The 26,987-nt window shown below is 41.0% G+C and overlaps 1 protein-coding gene across 9 annotated transcripts in view; it reads left to right on the top strand.

Moving 5' to 3' along the window:
- UGT8 (UDP glycosyltransferase 8) overlaps positions 1-26,068 on the top strand; it is a 50,264-nt gene extending 24,196 nt beyond the window's left edge. For all 9 annotated transcript variants that reach the window (XM_084855900.1, XM_084855896.1, XM_084855899.1 and 6 more), the window contains 4 exons: positions 20,916-21,058; positions 22,294-22,370; positions 23,435-23,654; positions 23,846-26,068. In XM_084855900.1, coding sequence (XP_084712026.1) covers positions 20,916-21,058; positions 22,294-22,370; positions 23,435-23,654; positions 23,846-24,209 — 804 coding nt within the window. In that variant the 3' untranslated portion in view covers positions 24,210-26,068. The remainder of the gene's footprint in view (positions 1-20,915; positions 21,059-22,293; positions 22,371-23,434; positions 23,655-23,845) is intronic.
- Positions 26,069-26,987: the final 919 nt, after the last annotated feature.

Consider the following 26,987-nt stretch of genomic DNA (forward strand, 5'->3'; position numbering starts at 1 on the left):
AAGGCAAATTAGAATCTTCACTACACCTAAAATATGCACTGAAAGGACAAGAATAAAACTCCCATGTCTTTTTGCCACTCTTAATTTGGTTGTATGAATGTGTGGCTAAACTGTACTAAAAGATAACTAATTTGCATTATGCATGCAGCCTGAGTTGTGTTTCAGTTTACATTCTGAATTATTTACTGGTGATATAGCCTAGAAAATAGTGCTAACAATGTCAAGCAAACGAAATGCAGAGACCTTTCTGTTAATAATGTTAAAAATTGAGAAGTTATACAAAGAGGTGTCAGCTCTTCTAGAAATTATGCCTCAAATTTTATGCTGATAAGGATTCCAAATGGATTCCTGAACGTGCTTGGGGATTCTCTGGGGCATGCCAACGGCCACTCGGTCGAGACCCTGGTGGGTGGCTGGAATGCTGCAATCACTGGGGCATTAGATCGGGTGGCTCCGAAACGCCCTCTCCCCCTGAACAGGGCTCGGACTGCACCATGGTTCAATCCGCGGTTACGAGCTCTGAAACAGGAGGTGAGACGGCTAGAGCGCCGGTGGCGGAGGTCTCGCTCCAAAGACGATCAGACATGGGCTAGAGCTGTATCTTCAGCCTATCATGTGGCGATGAAGGCAGCAAAAAAGGAATATTATGCTGCCTCCATCGCGTCTGCAGAGTGCTGTCCCAGGAGGCTGTTCCAAGTGGTCCGGAGCCTGGTCGGTCCTGTGGCTCCAGAACCACTGGAGCATTCTAAGGCCTCCTGTGAGGCTTTGGCAAGGCACTTTGCAGATAAAATTGATCAGATTAGGTGTGTTACTCTGTACACTGTGGATACAGTTAGTGAGCAAGAGGCGGCCTGTGGCAAACCGGTTTTGTGGGATCGGTTCCAGCTTCTTCCTCCTGATGAAGTGGACAAGGTGCTTTCATCTGTAAGGCTGACCACCTGCTTACTTGATCCTTGCCCATCTTGGCTCATTATGAGCTGCAGAGAGAGACTGGGTGAGGGGATCAAGGCGGTGGTGAACGCCTCCCTTGAGGAGGGAGTGATGCCATCAGCCCTCAAGGAGGCAGTGATAAGACCGCTCTTAAAGAAGCCCTCCTTGGATCCTCAAGTTCTGAACAACTTTCGCCCAGTCTCAAATCTGCCATTTTTGGGCAAGGTGATTGAGCGGGTGGTGGCGGTGCAGTTGAAGGCACACTTGGAAGAAACTGATTATCTAGACCCATTTCAGTCAGGCTTCAGGCCTGGGCATGGGACAGAAACGGCCTTGGTCGCCTTGGTGGATGATATGAGGAGGGCTCTGGATAGGGGTGAATGCTCCTTCCTTGTTCTCCTCAACCTCTCAGCGGCTTTTGATACCGTTGACCACGGTATCCTCCTGGACTGCCTGGAGGGGTTGGGCATTGTAGACACCGTATTGCAGTGGTTCCGGTCCTTCCTCTCCGGCAGGTACCAGAGGGTAGCACTGGGAGAGGAGGTTTTGGACCCGTGGCCACTTACTTGTGGGGTGCCACAGGGTTCCATCCTCTCCCCGATGCTATTTAACATCTATGTGAAGCCGCTGGGGGCTATCATCAGGAGGTTTGGGGTGCGGTGTCATCAATATGCGGATGACACGCAGCCTCTCGTTCAAATCTTCACCAAGGTTGGCCGTAGAATCCATGTCCAAATGTCTGGAGACGGTGAGTGGATGGATGGGGAGGAATAAGCTGAAGCTGAACCCTGACAAGACCGAGGTACTTTTGGTGGGAGACAAGAGGAGGCTGGGGGATGTTGACCTGGTGTTGAATGGGGTACGGCTACCCTTGAAAGACCAGGTCCGCAGCCTGGGGGTCATTTTGGACTCCCAGCTGTCCATGGAGGCTCAGGTGTCAGCTGTGAGCCGGACAGCGCTGTATCAACTCCATCTGATACGGCGGCTGCGCCCCTTCCTTCCCGACCATCTGCTCCCATCGGTAGTACATGCCCTGGTCTCCTCTCGTTTAGACTACTGTAATGCACTCTACGTGGGGTTACCCTTGAAGATGGTTCGGAAGCTGCAGCTGGTACAGAACGCGGCGGCTCGCCTGATTAAAGGCAGCTGCCGGCGAGATCACATCACTCCAGTGCTGAAGGAGTTGCACTGGTTACCAATTGTTTTCCGGGCCAAATTCAGGGTGTTGTTTTTGACCTTTAAAACCCTATATGGTTCTGGCCCAGCCTATCTTAAGGAGCGCCTCCAGCAACACCAGACAGGCCGCTTAACAAGATCAGCCTCGGATGGCCTTCTCTCTGTCCCATCAGCCAGGACAGCTAGACTGGTGGGGACGAGGGAGAGGGCCTTTTCTGTGGTGGCCCCCACTCTGTGGAACTCCCTCCCTAGGGAACTCCGTCATGCCCTCTCTTTAATGAGCTTCCGTCGTGCATTAAAAACGTGGTTGTTCAGGCAGGCATTTGGGGTGGGTTAGGGTATTTTAAAAAAAAAATTTATGGTAGAATTTTATTGTTTTAAATTGTTTTATGGTGTGTTGTACATCGCCCAGAGTGGCTGGGTGACCAGCCAGATGGGCGATTAATAAATTAAATAAATAAATAAATAAATAAATGCAGTGTTCAAACAGTTACTTTCTACATTTAAATATGAAAGCAAGGAAAAATATCTTGAGCAAGCAGCTTCAATAGTTTAGGTTATATACAATGAGCATACATATTTTCTGTGATTTTTTAAAAATTAAGAAATTACAGAAGTTGTTTAATAACATGACGTGAAGCTATACAAGGGCAGATAAATTTACCATCTGTTATAGTTCTATATATGACAGTTTTAGTTAGTTTGAAGGTTGTTGTTGTTGTTCAGTCGTTCAGTCGTGTCCGACTCTTCGTGACCCCATGGACCATAGCACGCCAGGCCTTCCTGTCCTGCGCTCTCTCCCGGAGCGTGCTCAAGTTTGAAGGTTATTTGAACCTAAACATTTGATAAATCTGTTTATTACTCATTTAACTGTAGGGTCTTCTAAATGAAGAAGTGGGTGAGGTTAACATATGGCGTTTCTTACATAAGAGTCTACAGTGAGTTCATGGCTGAGTTGTGATTTGAATGTCACAGGTCTCAACCCAGAGAGTTACTTTAGTTATATGCAAGGACTTGCATGCTCCCAGATGGATAAAGTTTTTGTGTCAGTTTTACTAAAGGATCTGACTTTTTTGTTGTTATTTACAATGTATTAGCTTTTGTTCATTTTTAAATACAATGCACACTGTGAACAAATGTTAAGTGATTGATGCATAGTGGGGAAAGAGGGATAGGTCCCCTCACTCCACTCTGCTCGCCAGTGCTGGTGCATAATTGTTGCATTTCCCAGTGTTCCCCTTCTTAGGCCTTATTGCTGGAAGATGTGGGGACACCAGTAGCAATCAAAGTGCAGCACTGCACTTTCCTCGTAAGCAAAATTTTGTGCTATGCTGGGGGTGGGGTGGGTGGGAAGAGAGAAGTCATGAGGGGAAGAGGAAGCATAGCTTGCTTTGTTTCCTGGAGGCAGGTTTTACTTGCCATAGGCAACCAAGTAATTGCTAAAGTTGTAAAAGATTTAGTACTTTCCCCAAGAACAGTTACTTACAGTTATTCAAAGGCTGAAGTCTTGTGCATAGTTTGGATTTCAGTACTCAGTGCAATATGCTTATGAGTAAACCTGCATGGGATTGGGCTGTAAGTCTTAGTTTTATTTATTTATATTTGTAGCTCATTGTAAGTTTTATTTATTTATCTTTGTAGCCCATTGTAAGATTTATTTATATTTGTAGCCCATTGTATCCCAGAGTTTCAGGATATGGAATACCATCACAGACTTAAAAGTTCAGAAATGGATCTCCGTTTGGAACTCTGACAATATGACGGGCAAGGAGAAGCAGAAGAACAATGGCAAAGTGAAAATATAAATATATATTATGTTCTAGGGATAGACATTTTGTAGTTCCAATGTTACAGATACAGGAGTTGCAGTTATAATTAGGAAAAGTTTAAAAGAGGCAGAGGGGATAGAAAAGAATGCCTACCTGGGCTTGGGCCCCGGATCTTTTTTTTAGCTGTGCCCCGGATCTTTTGAGGAGTCCTAATTGCCATTTTTTTTTACATTTTCCCATTGACTTGCATTGGAAAACAAAAATGTCCATAACTTTTTGAGTTTGTATGATACATACATGAAATTTGGAGGCTTGATAGCCCCCATACAGCTGGGTGAATATCCCAAATTTCAGGCAGTTGGATCCAGTGGGTTTTGTGCTAATCACAGGTTAAATTTGCTATTTTCAAGAAAATGTGTCAAAGCAAAGAGCTCTATTTGCTTCCACATATGTGCATGGAATTTGGGGACCTGGCAGGCCCTATGGAGATGACTGAGCCTACAAAATTTCAGATAGGTGCAGTGGCTTTTGCGCTAGCCATGCGTAAAGTTTCCTTTTCTCAAAGTCTAAAACAAAAAGTAAAAACTGTCAAGTCACGCAGGGGATTAGCGATCCTAATCAGAAGGTGTTTAAGGCGACCATTAGGAGGTCACTATCCCTAACCTCTGGTGTAGGTTTTTTTTGAGGTGCAAAAAACCTCTCTCCCCCTGTTTTTCTTTTCTTCTCTTACATGCCCACTGTTGTGAACTTGCCTGCAATGAAATTTTGAAGAGGGAGAAGGAAGGGAAGAAAGAGTTCCATGTGAAATACTGGTATTTCACACAGCATCTGATTTTACTGCCCAAACTGGAACCTTTGGCTTCTGCAGAAGTTCCGTAGCTTCAGTACAGCAAAGAGTCCAGTCAGCCTCCACAAACGTCTTTCTTCCCCTCCACTTTAATTTCTCTTCAATAGCTGTAGGACTCAAATAATCCCCAAGGGAGGGTTAGGACTATGTGGCATCCTGATCGAGAAACTGCTGGGGCTTTTAAATAGGTTCTGCAGTTTTAAAAAAGTTAGAAAAAGCCCTCAGCCACCTCACCTCATAAAGTTCATTTAAGTACATGCAATCCTTACAAACCCTCCACAGCCTCCTAAATTCCTCTGAAGTACTACTTCTCTGAAAGAAGCCACTTGGCTTAGGGAATTCTCTCTACCCCCCACCCCCGCGCACATTTCCAATCACCATTCTTCTTTTTTTCTTCCCTCCCCTATCCTGTTCTTTCTTCCTTTCTCTTCTTTATTCCACCCAGAGCATATCTTGGGGAATTCTGAAAGAGAATTCTCTTTGGTGGGCAAGAGAAGTTCTGAACTTTATTTGACTTTATACAAACAGACAAGAGGGTTGGTTTTTCTCATTCTCCTCACTCAAGTCTTTGAGAAGAGTGGATTCATATGGTAACAGAGAAACAAATTTGGGGCTGTTTTGTTTGTCAGTTGCCGTTATCCAGGAATAGGAAGGGCTGTAGCTCAGTGGTAGAGCACATGCTTGGCATGCAGAAGGGCCCGGGTTCAGTCTCCAGCATCTCCAGGTAGGGCTAGGAAAGAATCCTGCCTGAAACCCTGGAGAGCTGCTGCTGCCAGTTAGTGTCAACAATTCTGTGCTAGATGGACCCAGGATCTGACTCAGTAAAGGCAGCTTCCTATGTTCCTCTGAACAGAAAGCTTTAATTTAAAAAATGGGAGTTTTTGGCCTGTTTTTTAAGTGGAGGGGAGATAAATATTGCTAATTTATGCAATCCTATGTATGCCTACTGAGAAGTCCCATTATGTTTAATGAGGCTTACCCTCAGGGAAGTGTGCATAGGATTCCAGCACAAGTTTGCAGGGAAGTTTGCACCTTGATGTTCTGCATGTTTACTCAGAAATAAGTCCTGAGTTGTGAGCATGGTACTGTAAGCTTAATACAGTGCCTACCCAATTCCGTCTAATGAATTGACTACCCTTTCAGCTCAGTCCTATGCACGTTTTGTCATTTGTTTGTTGGGGGGGCAGGTTGCATGAACTCTAGCTTCAGTGGTGAGGGAAAGGCACTTAGTGCATGCTCAGAGTTTCTCCATAACTGAGCCCTAGTTTTGAAAACAGACTCATTGGCTGAATCCTGGTGAAGTCCTGGCACAAATGAAGTTATGGGGAGGAAGATACAATGAGAGCTTGTGCACAGAGAGGAGTTACACAAAACAAGACATCTGTTTTGATGAAGAGTTGCTGGAGGATGGCAGGATGAGGAGGGATGGTTGCTTGGAGGGGAATAGAATTGGTAGTGGGAGAATGTAAGTGCTCAGTGGTGAAAGAAAAACATTTTGCACATTCTCAGAGGCACTCTCTATTTAAGAACATAAGAAGAACCATGCTGCATCAGACCTAGGTCCATCTAGTCCAGCATTCTGTTTACACAGTGCCCAACCAGATGCCCATCGGAAACCTACAAGCAGGACATGAGTGCAATAGCACCTTCCCACCCATGTTCCCCAGCTGCTAACATTGGTGAAATGTAAATAAATTCTAGTATTTCTAAATTTGCATGCATGTATATCCTTCAGAAACTTTGCAGGGTTCTTGCCTGGGGGACACCTCTAATGACTTGTGCATTTTCCTACAAATTTACCCAAAAATTGTTGGGGAAGGGGTGAAGGGAAGGGAAAGCAAATCACTCCCTCCCCCAAATTGGAGAACTCCCCTTCCACATGAACTGCTGTACCTATCCTTCTGAAACTTTGCTGGTTTCTTACTGAGGGACAACTGTAGGCTGTCTGTAACTTTCAGAACAATGGTCCACAAGGAACATAGGGAGATAAGTATGCCCTCTTTTGGAGACCTCAAAATGTCAAGGCCACCCTTGCACAAAAATCCTTGTGGCTATCATTCTGAAATTTGGCAGACATGGTCTCCTCTGATGGGGCAATGAACCCTGAATTTTTTATCCACTTCTTCCAAGTAATAGAAATGTTATTGACAGTTAGTTCCCTTCAAAGGAAAATCAAAATATAAACCCTGCACCTATTTTTTTTTCTGACATTGGGCAGGTGTAATCTCCTTCTAGGGGGCTACTATGCCTGAAATTATCATCCAGTTCTGACCAAGAGAAAAAAGTTACAGGTGTTTTCATTCAAAAAAAATTTCCCATGATAGTCAACAGGAAGCATAAAGACTCATTTTTCCAAACCTTGACTCAGGTTTGGTGCTGAGCTGAAGTGGTCCTACTACAAATTGGCCTGAGCAGAAGCAAGAAGTTTTCTAAAATGCTGAATCGGTGCCTGAGGTGAAGTGAGGTGGGGGGGTGTCAGTGCAAATCTATACTTACACACAAGCACACCGCATACACACACACCACACACACACACACACACACACACACAACTCAGAAAGGAAAGGTTCCTCTTGTGCAAGCACCGAGTCATTACCGACCCCTAGAGGGATGCCGTTTTTCCTCAGTGTTTTCCTGGCAGACTGTATAGTGGGCTGGTTTGCCAATGCCTTCCCCAGTCCTAACTACCTTTCCCCCAGCAAGCTGGATACTCATTTTACCGACCTCGGAAGGCTGGAGGGCTGAGTCGACCTGAGGTGGCTACCTGAGACCCAGCTTCCACTGGGATTGAACTCAGGTCATGGGGAGAGTTTCGGTTGCATTACTGCCGCCTACCACTACATATATATACTGTGTATATATGCGTGCAAATTTTTGTTCTGGGCCTGTGCCCCGGATCTTTTAAGAACCTAGCAGTGCCCCTGATAGACTGCATGGCTGTTGTGACAAAAACAAAAGTATTGTGATGTATCTGATGGAAGGATGTAATCGTAAATGCAGAGAGTTGGCTCTGTAAGGGCCCCCAGTAATAAGAGGGAGCAAGGAGAACAGTTGTGCAGAAGCAATGGGGATTTGATGTCTCTTTAAACTTCATTGCAATATAGTTTGATATCCTCACCTGCAGTGAACAGTCATAAACAGCCTATGACTTTGGCACCATCCTTCAACTCCTTTGCCATATAAGCTGGTGCTTACCCGGCAGCAGATTGAATCTGAGGGAGAACTGAGCAGACAGAGATTAATACCCTCTCAAGCGATGGAAGTAAGGGCTCTGTCCTAGCTTCCTGCAAATGTTGTTGTTCCTTTGATCTCTTTGTTGTACCAGAAGTATCACCTTGTATAACACCTTCCTTAACATCCATTCACTCAGTTTTTAATAGGGCATTTTGGTGTGAAATATTTTGGTTAAATAATAGATTTCTTATTTACATATGTGCATAAAATGCTATTTTTGTTTGGTAATTGCTTAGATTTGCCATGTTCATGGTTCAGCATGCAAATCAAATAGAGGGCCCAAGGGAAATACCTGCCTGGAGATTAAATGTTTTGTAAATTTAGAGTATAACACATTGTATTGTCACTTAACAAATTGTGATAAAAATCCATGTTTCAGGTAAGGTTGATATGGACACTTAATAAAATAAGTTTTTATGTAACAAAAATGTTGAACTTTTGAACACAAAAGAGCCAAGTGGAACTAAACACTTTGTGGAAATTAAATTTGTCAGGTTGGAGTGTCCTTATTTGCTAACATTTTCTAGTGATGAGCAGATGTTCCCTGTTTCATTTTGTTGTTCCATGGGATGGTACTTCCATGTTCTGCTTTGCCTACTTTCTGGCTTAAATGGGATAATTTCCAGAATTAATTTCAAAATTGGTGCATGGACATGGCTTGTTAACCACAAATAACCCAGAAAGAGAACCCATGGTTTGTTGTTGGGTTGTGAACTCTGGGTTGTTCAAACCATGTGTTGTTAATCCGTTATTTCGCCAGGCTTCAGAAGTGGTAGGCAAGAGTGGTTTAAAAACAACAACAGCCCATCTACATACCAGTACTACAGGCATTTGGGATCCAGCAAGGGAGTGGGCAAAGGAGGAGGGAAATAAACAACCCAGGGATTGAAAAATCAAACTGTGGTTTGTTTGACTGCAAGCCAAACATTGGGTAGGGCAACAAACCATGGGTTAGTGTTGAGTGCGAACCACGTCATTATGTTTTCTGCTTAGTTCTAAGAGCCTTTCTAAGAGCATTTTTGTATATATATAATTTAAAGTATAGGCTTCATGCAGCTACATCTATCCAGAGGCCTATTTTCCTTAATCACTGTCATTCACTTCAATAAAAATGTGTTTAATATAGCAAAAGAGGGGAAAGCATAAAACTTAAAAAAAATGTATATGGCTTAGAATTAGGCTTTGGGCTTTTCCTGTTTAGAAACATCCATAATACTGTTCCTTCTGGTTGCAGAGAGCTGGTATGCAGGTGTGTCTCATAAGAGTTGAGTATGGCCTTTTCTCCCCTTCATGGATCACTGCCTTGTCATGGCGAAGGGGCTTGCGTAACTCAGTGAAGCCATAAGCTATGCCGTGCAGGGCCACTCAAGATGGACAGGTCATGGTGGAGAGTTCTGACAAAATGTGGTCCACTGGAGAAGGAAATGGCAACCCACTCCAGTATTCTTGCCAAGAAAACCCCATGGAACGTATCACAAGGCTAAAAGAGATGATGCCGGAAGATGAGCCCCTCAAGTCGGAAGGTGTCCAATATACTGCTGGGGAAGAGCAGAGGGAATTTCCAAGTCGCGCCAGAAAGAGTGAAGCGGCTGGGCCAAACCCGAAAGGACACTCAGCTGTGGATGTGTCTGGTGGTGAAAAGAAAGTCCGATGTTGTAAAGAACGATATTGTTTAGGAACCTGGAATGTCAGATCAATGAATCAAGGTAAGCTGGAGGTGGTCAAACATGAGATGACAACATTGAACATCGACATCTTGGGAATCAGCAAACTAAAATGGACAGGCATGGGCGAATTTAATTCAGGTGACCATTATATCTACTACTGTGGGCAAGAATCTCTTAGAAGAAATGGAGTAGCACTCATAGTCAACAAAAGGGTGGGAAAAGCAGTACTGGGGTACAAACTCAAACATGATAGAATGATCTCAGTACGAATCCAAGGCAAACCATTCAACATCACAGTAATTCAAGTCTGTGCCCCAACCACTGAGGCTGAAGAAGCTTAGGTTGATCAGTTCTATGAAGACCTATAACACCGTCTAGAACTAACACCAAAAAAAGATGTCCTCTTCATCATAGGGGATTGGAATGCTAAAGTAGGAAGTCAAGAAATCACCGGGATGACAGGCAAGCATGGCCTTGGTGTACAAAATGAAGCAGGACAAAGGCTAATAGAGTTTTGCCAAGAGAACACGCTGATCAAAGCAAACACTCTTTTCCAACAGCACAAGAGGCGACTCTACACATGGACATCACCAGATGGTCAATATCGAAATCAGACTGATTATGTCCTTTGCAGCCAAAGATGGAGAAGCTCTATACAGTCAGTAAAAACAAGACCTGGAGCTGACTGTGGCTCAGATCATGAGCTTCTTATTGCAAAATTTTGGCTTAAATTGAAGAATGTAGGGAAAACAACTAAACCATCCCGGTATGGCCTAAATCATATCCCTTCTGAATATACAGTGGAGGTGATGAATACATTTAAGGGATTAGACTTGATAGACAGAGTGCCTGAGGAACTATGGATGGAGGTCCGTAACATTGTTCAGGAGGCAGCAACGCAATCCATCCCAAAGAAAAAGAAATGCAAGAAAGCCAAGTGGCTGTCTGATGAGGTTTTACAAGTAGCTGAGGAAAGAAGGGAAGCGAAAAGCAAGGGAGGAAGGGGAAGATATCTGCAACTGAATGCAGATTTCCAGAGACTAGCAAGGAGAGACAAGAAGGCCTTCTTAAATGAACATTGCAAAGAAATTGAGGAAAAGAATAGAATGGGAAAGACTAGAGATCTTTTCAAGAAAATTGGAGATCTCAAGGGAACGTTTATGCAAAGACGGGCATGATAAAGGACAAAGAAGGCAGGGACCTAACAGAAGCAGATGAGATTAAGAAGAGGTGGCAAGAATACACAGAAGAACTATACAGGAAAGATCTGAATGTCCCTGATAGCCATGATAGTGCGGTCACTGAACTTGAGCCGGACATCCTAGAGAGTGAAGTCAAGTGGGCCTTAGGAAGCATTACTAACAACACAGCTAGCGGAGATGACAGTATTCCAGCTGAGCTATTTAAAATCCTAAAAAATAATGCTGTTGAAGTGCTGCACTCAATATGCCAACCAATTTGGAACACTCAACAGTGGTCACAAGACTGGAAAAGGTCAGTTTACATTCCAATTCCAAAGAAGGGCAATGCCAAAGAGTGCTCAAACTACTGTACAATTGCGCTCATTTCACATGCCAGCAAGCTGATGCTCAAAATCCTACAAGCTAGGCTTCAGCAGCATGTGAACTGAGAACTACTGGAAGTACAAGCGGGGTTACGAAGAGGCAGAAGAACTAGAGATCAAATCGCCAACATTCGCTGGATCATGGAGAAAGCAAGAGAATTCCAGAAAAACGTCTATTTCTGCTTCATTGACTACACTAAAGCCTTTGATTGTGTGGATGACAACAAACTGTGGCAAATTCTTAACGAGATGGGAGTACCAGATCACCTTACCTGTCTCCTGAGAAACCTGTATGAGGGTCAAGAAGCAACAGTAAGAACCGGACATGGAACAACCAATTGGTTCAAAATTGGGAAAGGAGTACGACAAGGCTGCATATTGTTGCCCTGCTTATTTAACTTATATGCAGAGTACATCATGAGAAATGCCGGGTTGGATGAATCACAGGTCGGAATTAAGATTGCTGGGAGAATTAACAACCTCAGATACGCAGACGATACCACCCTAATGGCAGAAAGCGAAGAGGCTCTAAAGAGCCTCTTGTTGAGGGTGAAAATGGAGAGTGCAAAAGCTGGTTTGAAACTCAACATTAAAAAAACTAAGATCATGGCATCTGGCCCCATCACTTCCTGGCATATAGAAGGGGAAGAAATGGAAGCAGTGACAGATTTTACTTTCTTGGGCTCCAAGATCACCGCAGACGGTGACTGTAGCCATGAAATTAAAAGACGCTTGCTCCTTGGGAGGAAAGCTATGGCAAACCTAGACAGCATAGTAAGAAGCAGAGATACTACCTTGCCGACAAAGGTCTGTATAATCAAAGCTATGGTTTTCCCAGTAGTCATGTATGGCTGTGAGAGCTGGACTATAAGGAAGGCTGAGCGCTGAAGAATTGATGCCTTCGAACTGTGGTGCTGGAGAAGACTCTTACGAGTCCCTTGGACTGCAAGGAGGTCAAATCAGTCCATCCTAAAGGAAATCAACCCTGACTGCTCATTGGAAGGACAGATACTGAAGCTGAAGCTCAAATATTTTGGCCACCTAATGCGAAGAGAAAACTCTCTGGAAAAGACCCTGATGCTGGGAAAGACTGAAGGCAAAAGGAGAAGGGGACAGCAGAGGATGAGATGGCTAGATAGCATCACTGATGCAATGAATATGGACTTGAGCACAGTCTGGGAGAGAGCGGAGGACAGGAAGGCCTGGCGTGCTATGGTCCATGGGATCACGAAGAGTCAGACACGACTGAACAACTGAACAACAACATGGCCTTTCTCTGCCCAGTCATGCTGCCTTGGTGCCATATTCTCCACCACTGTGCCGTGTGTGTTTTATTGTGGCCAAGTCATTTATTTTAGTACCTGTACTTGCAGTAAACTTTGTAGAGGAACTCTCTTGAGCCTGTTGACATTATTTGAAGCTGCCATTTATAGGAGAGAAATCATTGATCTTCAAAATAATATTTGATCATTTATCCATAATATTATTTTGGTATATGCCCTCTTGTATAGAATGAAATATTGAAATGAAACATATGAACAAGCCCTGGGTTGCCAGTTGGTGGGTATTGTTTAATAAAACTAATTATGTAGAAGTTTGCTTAGATTAAAATTAACCAGCTTTGTGTGCAATACGAAACATTATTTGCTACTATTTAATAGATATGCTTCAGTGTGTTATTCAACCATGTTCACTAAACCAGAAGTAGGCTAATTTTACTCTCCTGTTATCTGCTTCGTTTTTTTTACTAGAATCTTCATGGTCCATTGATGTGTGCTCAGTTTCTGAAGTAAGAGTACTTCATAAAGAAACATTATTTGCTACTATTTAATAGATATGCTTCAGTGTGTTATTCAACCATGTTCACTAAACCAGAAGTAGGCTAATTTTACTCTCCTGTTATCTGCTTCGTTTCTTTTTACTAGAATCTTCATGGTCCATTGATGTGGGCTCAGTTTCTGAAGTAAGAGTACATACTAAGATTTATTAACAGTTAAGGCATAACAAATTTGCATTAAGTGATAGTGACCTTGTTTGGACTTAACAGTACATCTTAGTGTTACAAGCACCAACCTGCTCCCCTCTTCTCCTTCAGCTATGGCTGCAAGGCGGAGCTCAGAAGCACTTGCTTTGTTTTTCAGTTAAGCACAGTTTGTCATTATGTCCAAGCTGGGATAAATTGTGTTTAGTTTTAACTATTGTTGGGCCAGTCAAGTGAGAATTGTAAACTATAGTTTAAAGTTGGCTTACTTGGACAAAAAATAATTAAAACAAACCACATTTCATCCCAGTTTGGACATAATGACAATCTGAGGTTAATTGAAAACAAATGATTTCTATCTCCTCCTTAGAGCCACAAGAGGGGAGTGGGGAGTGCGTAAGCACTGTACCATAATTTATTGTTATGTCCAAATGTACACACTGATTATGTGTTGTTCCTTAAGAATGTAAAAAATGTCTTCCTTGATCAGGGTTAAAACCACCTAGTACAGTATTCTTTGCAAAAATCTCAGTAACTTGCAAGGCATTACATTATCCACTGGTGGACCATGGCCATCGGAATATAGAAAGCTGATGGCAAGTCAGACCATTGGTTCCACTAGTTCTGTATTGTCTGTGCTGACTGCCAGCAGGTCTCCAGGGGTTTCAGACAAGGTCTTTCCCAGCCTTACCAGTACTCTACCACTGAGCTATGGCCCTTCTGCCCATCCCTGCATAAGACATTAGGCACAATGCAACTCAGGCAGAGCAAGTTTTTAAGTTGAGTAAAATTCATGCTTGTTTCGGTTTCCTTTTATGTATATTTTGGTATTATAAATTACATTTTAGTAATATTTATTATGTTAGGGTTTATTGTATTATGAATGATAGCTTCACAACTTGTAGTTCATTTGTTTTTGTCCTCGGATATCTCCATCGCTGTTAGGGCAGTGGTCATGAGGAGCTTAGGTATTGTACTAAACACACTGCTGAATAGACAGAGGCTTATGAAGATTCAAATACAAATATTCGTATTGGTAGAAATGTTTCTTAAGAGCTGAGAACTAACTGCCAGTAGTAGAGAGGGGATTGTGAATGTTCCCCACAAATATGAAACTCCCCTAGACAAGAAAACTGGGTGTCGGGGAGAAAGTTTCTTATCTGGCTTACCCTTCTACATAACATAACAATTTTCTGTAGGAATTTTTATTGTCAGGGAGTGTTCATGTATGTTCTCCAACCTGAGCACTGAAGCGGTTCATGAGGAATTGTCAGACTGGGCCCAATTCAGGCAATATGTTGTACTGCCTTATTTTATCATTTGTGGCTATGATATGAAATTTTGAAATACTTTTATTCCTTTGCTACTGTGGATAGGCTAGATGGTATAATATGTTTATGAATAAATCTTTGATCTAATCTGACTGAGCATATTTTTTTTTAATCTGAGGGGCTCATAAAAACAGAGTGGCATTAACTGTGAAAAGCTCGGCAGAACAAGTGTTCCTCACCAGCCATCTGAAGGACACTAAGGAGAGCCAGTGTGCTGTAGTGGTGAGAGTGTTGGACTGGGAACTGGGAGATCCGGGTTCTAGCCCTCACTTGGCCATGAAGCTCACTTGGTGACTTTGGGCCCGTCACAGACTCTCAGCCTAACCAACCTCACAGGGTTGTTGTTGTGAGGATAAAATAGAGAGGAGGAGGATAATGTAAGCCACCTTGGGTTCCTTGCAAGAGGAAAAATGACAGGATATAAATGAAATAAATACATACATACATACATACATATAATATTTTCTAATAGTTTGTCTTTGTAATAGCTACAGTGATGGCCTGACAGTGAGGGCTACCCAAACACATGGGCCAATGTCACCATGTGGCAAGTGAAGGAAGCAGGGAGGATTAGATTGGCTCACTAGGAATCTTGTTTTCCCATCCTCCATTTCTCCCCTGGAAGCAGTGCAGGCTATACCACACGTGGCATTCATTGCCACTTCTGACAGGCATTGTGTGTGTGTGTAGTCTGAGATGCTGCGTAAAGGAAGTCACATTGGTCTGCCATGGACTAGAACACTGCTGCATGCCTGGAACTTTCTCACCCTGTTCTCATCATACAGAGGATATGATTGTGTCCTATCCCTGGAGACGTCAGTAATCAGAGAGGATGTCTAATAGGCTCTTTCAAATGAATTCTGTGCCACAGCTCAAAGTTGTTTATTAATCCATTGCTCCAACTGTCAACTATAACAGATGGATAAAACAGCTACATGGAGCTCTTTCCACTTTCCCATCTAGCAATGTGGAAAGACCCTCACTGCACATTAAGCTACTTACTGGGCATTTTAAAGAGAAGCATATCCTTGTTTCAAACATAGTAAGTATGGATTGCATTTTTGATAACGTCAAACCTAGTCCAGGTAGGCTCTTTTTTGTTGATGATAGCCCTCAATGATGCTGGGACTACAGCTGAAAGAGGTCAGATACTTGGACTTAAAGCAAAACATGGACAACTTTTAACAGATGCCGGCAAAGTTTTCTGAGCTTTGACCAAGCTTTATGAGTCCCCAAATTCTTTTCCAGTTCAAATTAAAATATGAGCCAAAGGACAATTCTTATTTTACCCAGCCAGTGACCTTGATTCCCCAAACCCTCTCCTCTTTTCTTTTAAATTACATTTACCTGGTGGCATAGCATGAGCAGCAGCAATGTTGAGAAAACTGAAACAAGGAGGGAGATCATACTTCTCCTTCCACTCTCTCTGACGTGCTACTAACACTGAGGCTTCCTTCATGGCATGCTAGCACTGTGGAGCAAGGAAGGGAGGGAGTGATCCATTCTCCCTCCTTACCTTTACCTTAGCACTGTTGCTTCTCCTGCTGTGCCATCCTGGAAGTGTAGTCTCAAGGGGTTGGGGTAAGCAGTTTCTGAAGTCAGATTGGCTTCAAAAATAAGGTACATTATTTCTGACTTTTTTTGAGTGGGGGGGGGGAGAAGCTTGGTTTATTTCCAAGCTAATCTGATTCAGGCTGGGGGAATTTTGCCCATCACCAATATATGTGTTCTAATGTACCATCTTGGTGCATTATTGGGACCAGTGAACATATCACATTAGATCGTGCTAGGAGAATTTATTTTCTGTTTTCTGATACACTTTCCTGATCATGAGTTTTGTGTTTGGAAATGGACAACTGGAATTCCTTTTTTTGACTCTTAAGTGTTCCCAAGATTTGCAACAAGCAGCAAAAAACCATTAGTTATGATACTGAATTTTAGAGCACATCCTTATAAGGTTTAGGTTGTGGCAGCATCATGTGGTCAACATGCTGGGATCCTTTGAGGGCTTTTGATATTCAATTGCTCAATGTATTTAGACATGTAAATGGAGATTAGCAGAAACTAGGTTTGGTCTACATTCTCAATCTGGATTAACAATTCATTTTGATACTTTATTTTGTTAACAATAAACCAGAAATAGTTGCATTTAAAAATGCATCACTTCTACAAATGAACATTCCTAGGATCTAATTCACTGTGATTTTTAATAATAGAAGAAAGCCACATATACTGAGAAATGAAAATAGTAGCCATTTGTATGTTTTTAAAGAAAACAATCTGAATTTTACCCATTGTTCTCAGTTTATTTTCCAAATTACATATTCATGGCTTGTGCAGTTAAACTCATCAGTATTGTTTTCTGTAAATGATGATTGTCTACAAAAGTATTTGGGAAATGGTCACTGATGCTTCTGCATATTTGATTCCAACAGCTGACCAGAGTGAGCTTCAGACATTGAAACCCAGTTATGTTTGTATTTGTGTGCTTTGTTTATTTGAAACAAAGGTCAGTATTAGGCACCACTGGTTACTGCCAGCTGGGACCTTGCACTATATAGCCACAGCTGTGCATTTAGCATTTGAGCCTGAAAAGAATAGCTAATTAGAAAACCAAAGAGAACAAAGATTACATAGTGATGTAAGTACAATACCATATCTGTCTAATAATCATGTATTTTTATAAATACTAAAATGACTAAAGCACTAAGCAGTAATTCTGATGTCCAACTGTAAGGAGAACTTCAGTAAAAAACATTCACACACTTGATACCCTTGCTTCTAGTGTATAATGTTGCATAAGGTCAATTTCAATTTACATGATTTCATCTTACATTTTTCAGTATATATGGCTTTCTTGGTTTATTTTTATAATGGTCTTTTAAAAAAAACAGGATTTTATTTCTTACAAGAACTGTAGTTGATACTTAGATTTATGTAATCTAATTTATGTAACAATAAATATGGTTATTCTGATAGTCCTTTCAGCAATAGAACATTCTCTGGCCTCTGTATACTGAACGGTAGGTACCCTGTCCCTTAAAGCACATATTTCTTTGTTTTATTACTGAAATGTTGTTCTGATCTACGTCAGAAGGTTTAGTGAAGGCTATATGGCATGCCCAGTAATCTGCTTCAGCCAGTTACATTTTTTAATTAAAACACCTAAGTTAGGTTGGTATGATTCGATCTTTAGAATGACTTTACAGGCTTTAATTCAAATAACTTTCATGGAACTCTTGTCCAGGGCAACATCTGTATTTTCCTTCCACCTCTCCTAATACCTTTTCAGAGCCAATTTGGGGTTGCTGAGGATGCCAGTACTGAGGTACACGATAGAAACAAAAATGTCAGTTATTACAAATATGCCAGTAGTAAGTTACAAAGATGAGAAGACAGTAAGAAGCATAGTGGAAAGCTTAAACATAAGGATTGCCTTGCTAGACCCAACCAAAGTTCATTCTGGTCCGGCATTTTGTTTCCAGTGGTGGGCAGCCAGTTGCTTCTGGAAGTGCACAAATCTAAAATAAAAGGCATAGCCATACCTTATCGTTTATTCCTGGGTATCCGATACTCAGATGAATGTTCCTTCTGTACATCAAGGCTCCATATAACTATTATGGTTAATAACCATTGATCAATTTAACCTCCATGGATTTGTTGAAACTTTTTCTAAAGCAATCTAAGTTAGTGAATTCCATAGGATAATTATGCATTGTATGAGCTTTCTTTTATCTGATTTGAGTCTACCTCTAATCTATGTGACCAATGGGAGGGTGAGGAAAAGTTCAAAGAGGGAGCAAAGAAATTGATTGGGAAGAGATGGTTTCACCAGTTCATTTCAGGTGATATTTTTGAGGAGTGTGCCATTCATGTAGAGGTGTGAAGTGGTGGAGAGAATGCAGCCATTCGAGGTTGATGTTGAAGCTTCGTTGTTGCACATCTCCTACCCCGCTGACTGAATCTATGTAAAGCTGGATCTCTCTTTATTTTTCCAATCGTAATTGATGGATGAACAAAAAAGGAAATAAAGCTTTAGGCACACAGGAAGGACTTGCTTATAGATACAAATTTAATACTTATCAGAAATACTTCTTTTCTCTTTGTTCTATTTCCATAGCTACGTGACCTGCACAGCTGTACAGCTTATATTGGACTGTGGTTAGTAGATTGATGGTTTTGTGAATAGTCTCGGGCAAGCCGCTGTTGCTCAGCCTACTTTCCATTCAGGGTTGTTGTGAAGACAAAATGAAAACTTCCATTTATACTGCCCTGGGCTTCCACTAGGAAGCCAAAACTTTGGCTGCAGGCCTCTGGTCTTTTGGCTGATAAATTCAAACAATTTTATATGAAATTGAGTCCCCTCCAGTAATAGCCCACTTTTTAGGGTTCCCTGTCTCCAAATCAACCACCCTACAAAATTTCCCTTGGTTGTCCACTCCATCAGCATAGAAATCCTCCTGTCCCTAGCGATGTGAAATATTTTCTTTCAGCTCCATTGGCCCAGTGTGTCAGATTATCAGTTTGGGAACATTGTCTCAGTTTTAAAGTTCTCTGATTTTATTCAGGACTCCAGTATGGTTTTATTCAAAATTTGGCACAGGGAGTGAAACTGCAACTTTAAGTTCCTCCTTCTGCACTCTCTCATTCTACTGCAGCAAGCATCTTAAGTCACTTCACTTCAAGAAAGAGTTTGGAACAGCACTGTAATGTTCCTCAGTTCTTCCCTCTTCTCACTTCAGACAGCAGCTGTCCCTCACACCTAACCTAGGTGAAAAGGGGTATGAGACTGTCCCTGCCTCTATTCCCTTCACCCCCCGCATCTGCTTTCTTCAAAAAATCTCAGCATTTTAAACTTCATGAACTTAGCATCGCTTCCTACCATTGGGAAATATATTGTTTATATTGTTGTTGGCTTTTTTAAATTCTAAAATTTTATACAATTTTAATATTGATTTAATTATATTTTTAACCTTTGTATATTTCTATTTATATGTTTTACCTGTACATGTTTTTAAAGTTGTAAAGCCGCCTTGAGTCCTAGTATTGGGAAAAAGGCAAGATATAAATATAATAATAATAATAATAATAATTAAAAAAACAGCCTTGTGGCAACTTAAAAAGTAACAAATTTACTATTCTGTGAAAGTTTATGCCATAATAAATTTGTCACTCTTTAAGGTGCCATAAGCCTCTATTGTTTTTTGCTGCAACGGACTAACACAGCCACCCCTCAGAAACTTCTGAAACTTCCTAGAGTTGGAAGTGGATCTCATTGAACACAGTAGGTAAAAATGGATAAGATTGGCTGCAAATAGCATGTGTGAAGGAGCATATGGGGACTTCTCCTGGGAGACAAGGGCATATGAGAACGACTATTTCTCACACATAGCTGTAGGACATGCACTTTCAGTGCTTCAGCTTATTATCTTCTCTCAGTGATGACTGCAACTCAGACCAGATAGGACAGAGCAGGGGTAGACAAGGTGTGGCCCTCCAGATGCTTTGGCCTGCAATTCCCATCAAGCTTAGCCAGCAAAGCCAATGTGAAGGATGATGGGAGTAGGAGGCCAAAACATCTGGAGGGCCATACAATGCCTGTCCCTGGGATAGAGCCAGTCTAGTGCAGTGTAGGTTTATATGTATGCATCCTATGTATGTTTAGACAAAAACATCCTACAGCTCCCAGCATTCCCCAGCCAGCATCTAAAGTGTCTAAAGGGATTACACCCTAAGAGTATCATTTTAGAAAAATAAACAAATGATGTCTATATTGCATGCTTTGGGTACAATCCATACCTTTGCATGAGGAGTAGAAAGGGTACGGAGTTCTCAGTGCCCACAGGCAGGCACTGGGAGACTCTTAGAGGCCAGGTATGTGTAATGGATGCATCTATACCCAGCCATAGGAGCTTCCATACACCAAGTGTGTGTTGCTATTGCCACCTCAAGCATAATACACCACTCTGCACCAAGTGATGGTGGAGAAATAGGAGATCTTCAGCAGGCTGTGTAGTTTGTTCATGGTCTGATTGCATAAGGCCACATTACTTATAGGGCTGGAAGGGAAGATCCACCATCGGGCCACTTAGTTCCTTACTCTTTTACCTAATCTTCAACCGCCACCCCAAAGTACAAGAAGTCCTTTAGGGATTGGTGAAAACCTCCCTTTGAGCACCTATCACATGTCACACTAGATAACTTTTGTACTACCTCCTCCCCCGCTCCCCCCCCCCCCCCGGCAATATTTGTACTCATAGATTTCACTAACTGTACAGTGTTTATAAACATTTAACCTTTGTTTATGGCTCTTCAACAAAACTTTATTATGTAGATTGTACCATTATTTGCCAGTAGAATATTTCCTATCGTGAGATTGTTTGCAAGCCTTGACAGCAAGCCTTTTATTTCCTTAGGATCTCCAGACATGGGTGGATGGTGCTAATGAAAATGGCTTTGTCCTTGTTTCATTTGGAGCAGGAGTGAAATATTTGTCAGAAGATATAGCACATAAATTGGCACATGCTCTGGCAAGACTTCCTCAAAGAGTTATTTGGAGGCAAGTATAATAGCACAACAGATATTTGCTAGGGTTGAGAACTTTTTTTTCTGTGGAGGGTTGTTGATCCACAGGGCAAGTTGCGGTCTGGAGCAAATGATGGGCGGAGCCAGAGCTGGCAGTGGACAGAACCAGAGCAAAATGTAGGTGGAGCTTCCCCTTCTCTCTCTCTCTCCCCCCCATTCCCTTCTTTCTCTCTCATGTCTCTGACCTTGTGCTGCATCTTTGAAACACAGCATGAAGTTAGGGCAAAAGGAAGCACCTCCACCATGCCCCTCCAGGCCATTGCTGGTGAGAGACAGCAGAGGCACACTGGCTTTCTCTGCCTCTGCACCTACCTGGGTGCTGGAGCGGGGTGGAAGAGGCATTTCTCTCTGCCTGCCAGGCAGTTGGAACTCTAATGAACTGGCAGGTTCATAGGCAGAGCAAGTGTCTTCAACAGGCTTTGTGAATGGTGCTCAATGCTTCTCCTTACTCAGCTTTTCCCAAGGGCATCCTGTGCTCCTGCCAGGCAGGAAGGGAGCATGGTCTGTTGGGTGCTCCTGTCCAAATGAGCAGTGTTACCTGTACATGCTAATGCCACAGGCCAGATGAAATTCAGCCATGGGCTGGATGCAGGCCAGAGGTTCTCCAGTCCTGGTTTAAAACATGGACAACTAAGTCTTGGCCAGGAGATTGTTACAGAGGTAGCAAGAAAATATGAAACAGTGGCCCCAGCTGTTCCAGGAGTACCTTGACTCATCCTTGTCTACCACCTGCTTCAGCCAGCAGAACTCTGTTTGCAGTTCACAACAGGTGGAAAAGAAGGTCAAGGCAAGAAAATAGCTGGGTTTTCTTAAGGTATCCAGGAGAAAAAACAAAGTAGGGTAAAATTTCATGCAAAAATTATGGGGTTCTTTCATTTGGATCCTAACCTCCTTCTGTATCATCTCTACATTACACTAGCTTTCAAGAACTAAGAAGTAATCTAATGTAAACTACCCTATTTTTGACACTTAATTTTTACTTATTACTTTTAAATTCATCACTAGCATAGCTCATTTGATAACCTGATTTTTAGACCTTATCCTAATATACTTCATGTGTTAATAGATATTTATATGTTTACTGATTTTTTCCTATTGGATATTTTATTTGTTTATCAAGTCACTTTGAACAGTAGAAAAGCAACTAACAAATTAATGTATAAATCTATCTGAATGCATTTTGAAACTGCTGTCTTTTGTGTATTTTAGGTTTTCAGGAAAAAAACCTCGGAACTTGGGTAACAATACAAAACTCATAGAATGGTTACCACAAAATGACTTGTTAGGTGAGTAGAATTAGAAGTGGTGTTTTAATCTCATATGTTCTTAAACATATAAGTCCCTTTGTATCTTATTTAATTATACTTTTGGCTGCTAGATCAGGCATTTATTAATCTAAATGTGTATCGGAATATGGTAACCTGAGACTGACCAAATGTATAACTCCAGACTGAGAATTATACAATTTCCATTTATCCAGTATGATAGAGAATAAATTGATACACATTATAGCTGAAATATTGCACCAGCTGGAGCATATAATAAGATCTACTGATTTCTATGGGTTTTACTTATGCTGAATTATTATAGGTAAGTACTATCTAGACCATGAAGTACCCAAAAGTACGATGACATCTTAGGAGGAATTTGGCACCAGCCTGGCACATGAGTACAAATTATTCAAACATTCAATTTTGGCCCTGAAAAATAATCAAAATTTCTGCTTGAATAGGGCAAATATTAATGAATGAATTCTTTGTTGAGTTTAACTGAGTTAAATAAAACACATGAAGAATGTTGAGTTATAAAGACCTCTCCCAGTTTTTTGTGTAAAATGTAAATGCTTGTCACTGATGATGAGCGGGTTGGTTGCAGATACTATTATCTACATACTTCCACAGTAATATTAATGTGATTAGTGGTACTCCAGCTATATTATTGCTTATAAGGTGACATTTTAGGCAGATTGTCTATGTGTGCAGTATATAGATTTAGCTGCTCTCTACTCCGCCATCACTGGGAAAGTGAAAGAGCTGATGTTTGATTTGTTCTTGCCAACAAGCAAGGTTTTTCTGAACTCATGTAGTTTGAAAGCAGGAGGATAAGATGCTTAGCAAGCTATTGTTTCCCTGTATCCCAGCCATGACAGCAGCAGTGAAAATGTTCTTATGTGCTTGTCATCTGCAAGGAAAAAGCACAAGAAGCTCAAGGAAGCTGGGGGGCTCCTCTTATTCGAATGCTAAGTTTTATGCACATGTCTGTTTCACAAACAGGAATCTCTACTGTATTTTATGGTATTTTACAGTTGCATTTTTTCTTTCTTTCATGTACCGCACCTTTGCTGCTTTAGGTCACTCTAATATTAAGGCCTTCCTTAGTCATGGTGGTCTGAACAGCATCTTTGAAACCATGTACCATGGTGTACCTGTGGTGGGAATTCCTCTTTTTGGAGACCATTATGACACCATGACCCGAGTGCAGGCCAAAGGCATGGGGATATTACTAAACTGGAAGACAGTTACCGATGATGAATTATATAGTACACTGGTGAAAGTTATTAATGATCCCAGGTAAGAGAATCACCGTCTTTTCTTTTGCTAAATTTTCACTGACATGGAAATAGAGTTTTATAAAGTAGTTGTAGTAGCCATATGTCTTATAACCTAACCTGCATACAATTATGTTTGAAGATGATAAAGCAGTTGCAGGAATGGCATAATTTAATATGCTGAACATTTCTTGTTATTCTTCCATTCCTCAGCTACAGACAACAGGCCCAGAAGCTGTCTGAAATTCATAAAGATCAACCTGGTCACCCTGTTGATCGAACAGTCTACTGGATTAATTATATCCTTCGTCACAATGGAGCACAGCATCTACGTGCTGCTGTTTACACAGTCTCTTTCTATCAGTATTTCCTATTGGATATTGCCATTGTTGTACTGCTTGGTACAGCCTTACTCTGCTACATTTTGGCCGGACTAGCAAAGTTCATCTGCAAGCAAAGCAAACATCTTTGGTCCCCTGATGAACACACTACTATTAATGGACATTACCAAAATGGGATACCAAATGGCAAGTATAGAAGAAATGGCCACATCAAACATGAAAAAAAGGTGAAATGAGCCAACTACCCGATGTACATTAGCAACGAATCAATTCTATAATTGAATTTTATATCTGTAACTTAGTCTAACACCTACTTAAAGTAAAACAATAAACAGTTCTAATACTCCCCTACAGTATGTAATCTTATGCAATTAAATTCTGCAGAACTAAGGAAAATCTTTAGAAAAATGAAGCTCAACCTAAAATGCAAAATGTATTTTATTCTTAATACTGATGCAGAAAGGTTATTCTGGCACTGAATTTTTTTAGAAGCTTAAATTCTCTGAAGTAATTCAATAAGTATATATATGTCTTCTCCATCTGTGAATCTAAATGTGTGCGTCCCAAATAAGGAATGGTTTCCTTTTGCTTGGAAAGGTTCTTACTTTTTTCGTACACTTACTCATATTTTAGCAAAGAGATCTTTATTTTATTTATATAAGGTTCAATATGTTATTTGACAATGATGTAATTAAAGTCATCTTTCCTGGTGTTTGTTACAAAGTGGTAAATAAACTGCAGAATTATAACACAGCCATAAAAATCATATTCTTAAAAGGTACAGAAGAATATGATAACAATATACCATTCTTTTGATATACTACTTAACTCTTCCTTTCTCTTCCATTTCTTTAGAGAAAAGGAAATTGCACAAGAGTACCGTAAGCTGTAATTTTATATTTATGTATATTTTAGTTTCATTCTCTACCTTTCCCTGTATCCATAATTTATGCCATTGTAGGGGTATTTGATTCCAATAATTCAAAGGGCTGTGTGGGTAGAGTAAATAGATAAGAAAAATAAATGAAGCAGAGAGAGAGAAAATCTGCCCCAGGCTCTTTGGAAAAGGTTTTTCCTTGTCCCTTGAGCAAGCAGAATCAGACCACTTTAGGGGTTTGCTATAAAGTTGAATGTCTTGCTATTATGTTATTACAATTACGTTTCCCCCCCCAAAACCACAGTGGTTCAGAGGTTCACTTAGTTCTATCTGTGTTCCTTATGCTAGTCTGGGCCACACAATCCATGTTACATAGTTGCCAACATCAATTCTCTGAAAAAAAAAATGGAGGCTATCCTTTTGGTCAGTTACCACTGTCTTTGTAGAGGTTTGATATCATGCATGAGATTAAACCTAGAAAACTAGTTAGAAAGTTTGCCTCTGCCCTCATTCATAGCATCCCTTTCTGCACAACACTCTTTCAATCACTATAACTGCTACAGGACTTTTCTGCTTTTAAACAGAGGATGAGAAAGCAGGGCATTGAACAAAGATCAGAACTGTCTTGTTATACCAGTGTTGGCGACTATGAGTTCATTAATTTCCATGTCATTCTGTTTACTTGGAATTTGCACTGCACATGTTGTGAGTGTACACTTTATTTATTTGCAGTTTGAAATCCCATGTCCAAGAGCAGTGGGGGTGGGGAGGGAGGGTGGGGGAAGTCTATATTGAGTGTTGTTCACTAACATGGGAAGAGTTCTGAAAAAAAAAATACTAAAATCATCTTCGTACACAGTGACAAGATATTTCATTATCATCCCATCAGGAGCCTCTGTCTAATAGAAATAAAGTAGCATTGCAAATACTTTTCTAATATTCAGTACAGGCAATTGTACTGCTTTCCAGATACTTGAAGAAAATGGTATTATCAATGAGCCTGTTAGCTTTATCTTTTTACAATCCTATCAATATGTGGCAACTAAGGGAACGCAAAGAGGCAATGAGTGGTGGGAGAGTGACAGGACCTAGAGTGTATGAATGCGTTAGTTTTAATGTTTTTCGTATTGAAGAAGGTACACAAGCACTGACCGGATGATTAAGAATAATTTAATCTCCACTGTGATACAACTTAAGCAATAAACATGAATTTAATATAAAAACAAGTTGTTGGAAGCACATCTTTATTTAAACACACTTGTCTGTTTATGTGTATACATACAGATACACCCAAGACATGGCTGAATATTATCTGTCTCCTAGGCTTCTCTCTCTCTCTCTCTCTCTCTCATTCATATGTTTGTGTTCTGTATATACACTCAGTCACATGTTATATATCACCAGTTATACTTGATAAACCAAATATTCTATTTCCTCCCCACCCAAAAAATAATTCTGGAAAACTTTATGCCATTGGTTGTCTGTTCAATAAAATGTCACAATGTACAAATTTGCAACATTTGTTCTAAATTCTCCAATATAATAATACCAGAAATACCTGGCCATTACTCACTGGGTGAAAGACCAACAACTTGAGCAGTACCAATATCACAGTACTTAGATTTCTGAATAACTAGTTCCAGTGAAGTCTTCAAGCATCTGCGTTGCATCCAGATTTAGTCATACTTAGAGTAGACCCACTGAAATCAGAAGGACCTAAGTTAGTCACTAACTTGATTTCAGTGGATAACTGTTTATTTAGTTTGTGTGATCATTAACAAATTAGGCACCTTTTGTACTTGGTAAGGACATACATCCTTAGAGAGAATCTTACTTAGATTATCAGAAGCTAGGGCTGCTTCATGTAACCATTTTGGAGGTGTTAATTCAACAAAGGATTTCCTGCATTAATTAGATGTATATGTGAGGGAACATGTGAATTAGCTACTATGAACATTCCCAGAAGGTGAAGGTGATCTCTATGAGAAAATCCATACAACTTGACATCTGCATGGTAGCAATTTGCACTTTTGGCAACCAGTTGTCATAACTAATTTTCCGGAAACATTTTCAAAGAATTTCTAAATTAACTATTTCTCCTATTCATCCCCAGATTTTTGATGATTTTCCAGTCCTC

This window comes from Heloderma suspectum, chromosome 5 (assembly GCF_057233095.1).
Source record: "Heloderma suspectum isolate Gila_16-S chromosome 5, 16-S_ref, whole genome shotgun sequence".
In the NCBI taxonomy this organism is placed as follows: Eukaryota; Metazoa; Chordata; class Lepidosauria; order Squamata; family Helodermatidae; genus Heloderma; species Heloderma suspectum.